The sequence below is a fragment of the Protobothrops mucrosquamatus genome, unplaced genomic scaffold (genome assembly GCF_001527695.2).
Source record: "Protobothrops mucrosquamatus isolate PMUCROS unplaced genomic scaffold, P.Mucros_1.0 scaffold45, whole genome shotgun sequence".
NCBI lineage: Eukaryota > Metazoa > Chordata > Lepidosauria > Squamata > Viperidae > Protobothrops > Protobothrops mucrosquamatus.
In genome coordinates this window covers 1,799,471-1,805,905 of record NW_015386427.1, presented here as the reverse complement: position 1 = coordinate 1,805,905, position 6,435 = coordinate 1,799,471, and the positions used below count along the sequence as shown (strand labels likewise).

The 6,435-nt window shown below is 35.2% G+C and overlaps 1 protein-coding gene across 1 annotated transcript in view; it reads left to right on the top strand.

Moving 5' to 3' along the window:
* The window catches only part of CUNH10orf67 (chromosome unknown C10orf67 homolog), a 55,916-nt gene that overhangs the window by 32,559 nt on the left and 16,922 nt on the right, over window positions 1-6,435 (top strand). Inside the window, exons 9-10 of the mRNA XM_029283264.1 lie at window positions 633-704; window positions 2,936-3,001. Of these exons, the coding sequence (XP_029139097.1) occupies window positions 633-704; window positions 2,936-3,001 (138 nt within the window). The remainder of the gene's footprint in view (window positions 1-632; window positions 705-2,935; window positions 3,002-6,435) is intronic.

Sequence of the window (6,435 nt, the reverse complement as noted above, 5' to 3'; positions counted from 1 at the left end):
CCCCAGGACACTGTCCACGTCATCAGGAGTCACAGAGTCAAACTCCTCCCAAATAACGGTCTCAAGACCTGCTCCCGTCACCTCCCCCGGGGCCACCCAGTCGGAGTCCAAACCCTCTCGGATCCGAGCGACTTTGTCATGCAGATACTGTGCAAACTCCTCAGCCTTCCCCGCCAGGTGGTCCCCCCCCCAATTGGAGGAGGGAGCGGGTCACCCTGAAGAGGGAGGCTGGGTGATTATCTGATGACGCAATGAGGCTGGAGTAGTAATTAGTCCTCGCCACCCTCATCGCCACAAGGTAGGATCTGATATGACTCCTTACCTGTGTTCGGTCGGATTCGGTACATTAACTACAGTGCATTCAGAAAGTATTCAGACCCCCCCCTTCACTTTTCTCAATTGTGTTATGCTACAGCCTGATTCTACAATTGTTGAAATTCATTTTTTTCTCATTAGTCTACACTCAGTATCCCCACAATGACAAAGTAAAAACAGATTTTTAGAAATGTCTGTAAATTTATTTTAAAAAACCTGAAATATAGCATTGGCATAAGTATTCAGACATCTAATTTTTTTAAACAAATAATTTCCTCTTATAATCTAAAGCTCCATAATTGGTTTTTTTTAATTAGTTAACAAATGCTCACGAATTACAGAAGGCAGAACTTGATAGAGAGAAGGAGAGAGTGCAAGCAAAAGCTCAGGTAAGATTCTATTCAAAAAAATTAAACGATTAGATAAATCTTTTTTTTTTCAGTCTGCCTCTCCTAAGTCTGGAAAACAGACTGTTGAGATGATATCTGTACAAATGTTATGCCCAATATTTCACTCTTCAAATTTCCTCATTAACATTTATTATTTCAAAAATCATGCTTCAATTTGCATTTGAACTTCAGAACTAATTTTATGCCAGCAGGCCTCCATCATCAAATTAAATAATAATATTGATGTATATTTGGGTAAGATGTGTATTGCCTTTGAAAACTGGAATTTTCAAAGCAGCTTAGTGTAGTGTTTATTGTGGAGAGTATATATACTATGGTAGATTTCCTAATATGTCAAGGCCCATGAAAAATGTTACTTTGTGTGTTTTGTAGCAATAGCAATAGTATTTAGACTTATAAACCACTTTAAAGCCCTCTCTAAGCAATTTACAGAGTCAGCATATTGCCTCCAACAGTCTGGGTCCTCATTTTACTTACTTTGGAAGGATGGAAGGCTGAGTCAACCTTGAGCTGGTCAGAATCAAACTGCTGGCAGTCGGCAGAATTAGCCTGCAATACTGCATTCTAACTACTGCGCCACCAGGGCTCTTATGTTTTTATGTTTTTTCTGAGCTATATGAAAATGAATACATAGTGATCTCAGAAATATTTTTTTTTCTTTGACCATTGGGATTACCTTCACTATTTACCATTACATAGATAAAAAAACATCTCTATAAACTTTTCAGTATTTGCACACTATATCCAGTTCAGTGTTGCTTAAAACAATTAATAGTCCTGATGGTTCTGATTGTGCTTTTAATTTTTTTTATTTTTTCTCTCCTCTTAAGTAACTTGGTTTCATGCTGGTCAATACCAATTTGTTTTGTTTCTAGCAGGTTAAATGTCATATTGATTATAAAATACATTAAAATCAAACACATCTTGATTCATTTTTTTAAAATTTGCCAAAGAATGTGGCTGTTCAGAGTAGAAGATGTTATGAAGAGTAAACCAAACCTGCTAAATATTCACTTCCTTTTTGCAGTTACATTCTGAGCCTAATTACAACTGATTTGTTCATTCTATTTTGTTAAGCTCAGCACCATGTAGGTCCTTGAGCAAAAGATCAAACCTGGGGAGAACCATATAGTTTCATTATAAATCCGTAAAGAAAAAGAAAAGGACAAGGATTTTCAGAGCTATTGCAGCACAGAGAAATGAATGAAAAATACTCTGTTTATTTTATATTTTTATAAATGGCCAATATGCTGCCATTTTGTTTTTAAGATAATCTATTCTTTCCAGAACAATGAAGAGTTTTTTTAATATTGCATTATGGTAAACAATGTTGGGGAACTAATGAACATTGGGATCATTGAACTGTGATCCCAGCAGCTCCAGCATGAATGACTGATGAGGGATGCTTGGAACTGCAGTTTTGTAACAACAGAATAGTCATATTCCAGTTATAGACAATATCCAGTGAGCATTTTACACAGCAGTTTCTTTTAGAAATTACATCTCAGTTCAAGTTAGAAAATCAGATATCTGTTCAAAATGATATGTCTAATTGCAGTGTTACACTATACAAAAATAAAATAACTATGAAGCTATTTCCCCAATATTGCCTTATGGATAGTAATCATTACATAGAACAATATTATAATAAAAACTATCTCATAAAATTTGGAAGGATTGGGGTTTATTTTTATAAGAAGGAGGAGGAGGAATTATTTTATCTACCCTTGATTTTAAATATTCATTTTAATTTTCTTCAATCTGATATGTTTGCAATTCTTTCATCTAGCAAGTTTAAAAGAGCTCACCCAATAACATTGTATTGCAATAGAATTGTGATAAATGTAGTGATAAATAAACTAAAATCTTTTATGGTTAAAGAAGTTAATGTTGATTAAAAATCATAAATATTGGGTTTATCGTATTGATGTTGCTAATTTAGCAATATTTGCTAGATTTATTAAAACAAGATGAATTAATTTCTGTTTTTTAAGAAATAAGTTACTAAAATACGTTATTGTTAAATATTATTGTAAAATATTTTTGTCCTTAATTCTTTGTAAGTGCAGGAAAAGTCTCATGTAAGAACACTACTGATTATATTGGAACTTAATCAAGCAAAATAAACATCTTCCTTCTAGTGCTAGAGATTTCAGCACCACATTTGTTACTGCAATGATGTTTAATTCTATTTTATATTTATTTTTAAGGAACTGAAAGAAGCTCAAGATGCTCTTGCAAAATTAAAAGAAACTGGAGCTCAGCCAGTAGCAAAGGTAATTTGGCCTGTTGATGTGAATATATTTTATTTTATTTTATATATAGTCCTCAGCTTATGACTACAAGCAAGATCAGAATTTCCACTGTAATTAATTGTAGTTGTAAGTCAAGTTGGACCCAACGTTACAACAATTTTTAGAGCGATTGTAAAGCAAATCATTTGGTCATTGAGTCATGCTGTTATTAAGCAAATCCAGTTTCCCCAATGGGTGGGATTTTCCCCCCCAGAAATCAGTAAAAAAAAAAAAAAAGGTCACAAAAGACACTATTAAGTAGAAGCCAGTCATCAAGTACCCGAATTGTGATCACATGACTATGGGAGTGGTACATTGGTTGTAAGTACTTTTTCTGAGACCATTATAACTTTAAACAGTCATTAAGCAAATGGTTGCAAATCAACCATTTGCAACCATTTGCTTAATATTTAATATTTTATTTTCCTGTTTTTGAATTAAATGCATTTTAGCTCCTTACTCAAATTTAATGGAAAATAGGAGTGATTTGCACAGATTACTTGAAGACACTCTTATACAATATTCTGTGCTACAAAACAGATGAAGGATCTTACCAAAGGAGGCCAAAGGTTCTGTCTAGCCCAGTGCTATTTCCAGCTGTGGCCAATCAAACCTTTCCACTGATAAGGCATGAAGCTAACAGACTGCCTTTGTTTGCTATTCACAAGTCTGATTAAGGACATTAAAATCCATTTAGCTAATAGCTACATCCAAGATTTTGGAAATAATTGCACAAGGATACATAAATATTAATATATAAATATATATTCTTACATGGAAGATATACACTAGATATAAATAATAAAGTAATCCTACCCACATGGATGAGGAAAACAATGGAACCACATGCTTTATAATTTGTTAAAAATAGGAACCACATGCTTTATAATTTATTAAAAATAATTATAGAAATATAAATTGAAATCAGAGCATGGAAGCTGTTTGCTGAGGATTGGGCATGATGATTGAAGACAATGGGAAACGTAAGTGTCTCAAAACATGCCTTGCTCCAGATTTGTTTCCAGTTGCTTCTCAAAAAATTATGAGTAAAGTTAGAAGTTCAGATTATACGGCTTAGCACCTGAAACTCTATCAAGACATCATAAAACATTGTGCAATGGCCATATTTCTTTCAGCAAAAAACCCAAATATTTACAACTGATCGCTTTATTATAAAATCTCATTGGTTATGGTTCTTTAACCAGCATGTTCCAATATATGGATGAGTCAGCAGGTGCTTTAAATAATGAAGGATTGTTTTTGTATTCCTTCCTAAAGATATTCTTAATATGGAGCTGATAAAACTGTGTTTGACTAAAGGCTACTGTTATCCTATATCTTTCTCAAACTTCAAATAATGGCACACAGCAAGCAAGTGCTCAGAAGTTAATGTCTAAATCCATGTATAACTCACCTGCTCCTTTGATGCTGTATTGGCTGCAAAAGGAATTTGCTTTCCTTTATTAATCAAACCTATATTTGTAAAAGTGTGACATGTAGTGGGAAAGTCACACATGCTGAGATTAGCTGGACTGGAAAACAGTCCCCAAAGAAAGGAGAGAAATATGATCAGTTAATTATAATGTGGTAAATAGTTTTGAAATATCTGTGATTTGTTTTCAGATAAAAAAAGTAATTTGTTATCAAGATGTTTGTTTGCTACATTTAAGAGGGTAACTCAGTAACTAATATATCAGTGTCATTATTCCGTTAAACATGCGTTCCTAGTGAATCATTTTGTAGTATCAACTAAGAGTTATAGCTCTAGGCCCTGACCTAAGAGAAGGTACACTTTGCTTTGAGCTTGATGTGGTTTAAAGCCATTATGAATGGACTTTATGGACTTAAGAATGGGAGGGGATGACTTGAACTGGGACTGAAAGACCTATTTTAAATTTGGAAAATTTTTATTATTAATATAGCAAACCTAGAAAGAGAGATAAACGAATTTTTGTCTATATAAAAATTATTTTTCTTTGAAAGACATACATTTTAAAGATAGGAATCATACTTTCTTCCAGTTCATTTACTTCATTTTAATTCATTGTATGACAGTCCTGCATTTATGTATTTGGAAGTCAGCTCTTCAAAATTTATTTTGAATCCCAGGAAATGACCACATGTTTCCAGTTTTACCATAGAAAAATGCATTTTAAAAAGCAAAGAGCATAAGGAGCTGTGGGCAGAGATGAAGTGAATAATGATTCACCCTATCTGACAAATGTAAAGGTGAAGATTTTCTGAGTCAGCACTGTTTCGGGAAACAAAGCATATATTGGTGAAATGAAGTGAGAGATGCTACATCTTATAACTAGAGGAGTAGGTAGCAGCTGTGGTTAGGAGGGACTTTGCATAGTTTTGTCTGGTATGCCAATTGCACCCCTCTTAGATGGGACACCTTGTTTGTAATCATTGATACCTTGATCACTTTTCATATGGATTCTGCAATGCACTATACATGGGGCTTCCTCCTAAAAGCTACAATTGGTCCAGAATGTGGCAGTGTGCATAGTGATAGGTGCTCCTAGGTTTGCCCATGTAACACCTCTGTTGTGTGAACTGCATTGGTTCCCAGTTTCCTTACAGGTGTAATTCAAGGTGCTGATTATTTGAAAATTTTATATGGCACAGTGTCAGTTATATGAGGTATTGCCTCTCCTTAAGATCACCTATCTATCCTACAAAGTCAAATAGAATGGGCATTCTCCTAGTCCCTTTTCTTAAACATTGCCACCTTATGTGATCTGGGGAGTGTACCTTTTCCATGACATTCTTTCTCTATGGAACATCCTTCCCCCATCCTTCCCTCACAGCCTTCTGAAAAGTACTTAAAGGCCTGATTTTTTCCCCCCAAATGCTGAGATAGGGTCAGTCTGATGGACTGAATGTGAAAGTGTACTTGGTGCCAGATTATAAGTTTGGTGGTTTTAACAGATATAAGTATTAATGATATATCGATGTTTTTGGGAAATCACCCAGAGTTTGATATATTATTATTATTATTATTATTATTATTATTATTATTATTATTATTATTATTATTATTTATATACCGCCCTATCTCCCTTACGGGACTCAGGGCGGTGAACAGGCGATAATAAAAAACCACAATAAATATACACAAGTTTCTGTTCTAAAATCAAATTAAATAACAGGCCTGCTCTAAAAGTACCCCATACAAAACACCCACTAAAACATAATCAAACTACGCCAGGCTGGCCGCACGGAATAGATGGGCCTTCAGGGCTCGGCGAAAAAGGCGCAGGTCCGCAACTGTACGTAGGTCGGGGGGTAGGTCATTCCAGAGGGCAGGAGCTGCCACAGAGAAGGCTCTCCCCCTGGGGGTCACCAGCCGGCATTGTCTGGCCGACGGCACCCTAAGGAGGCCCTCTCTGTGGGAGCGGACTGGTCGAAGG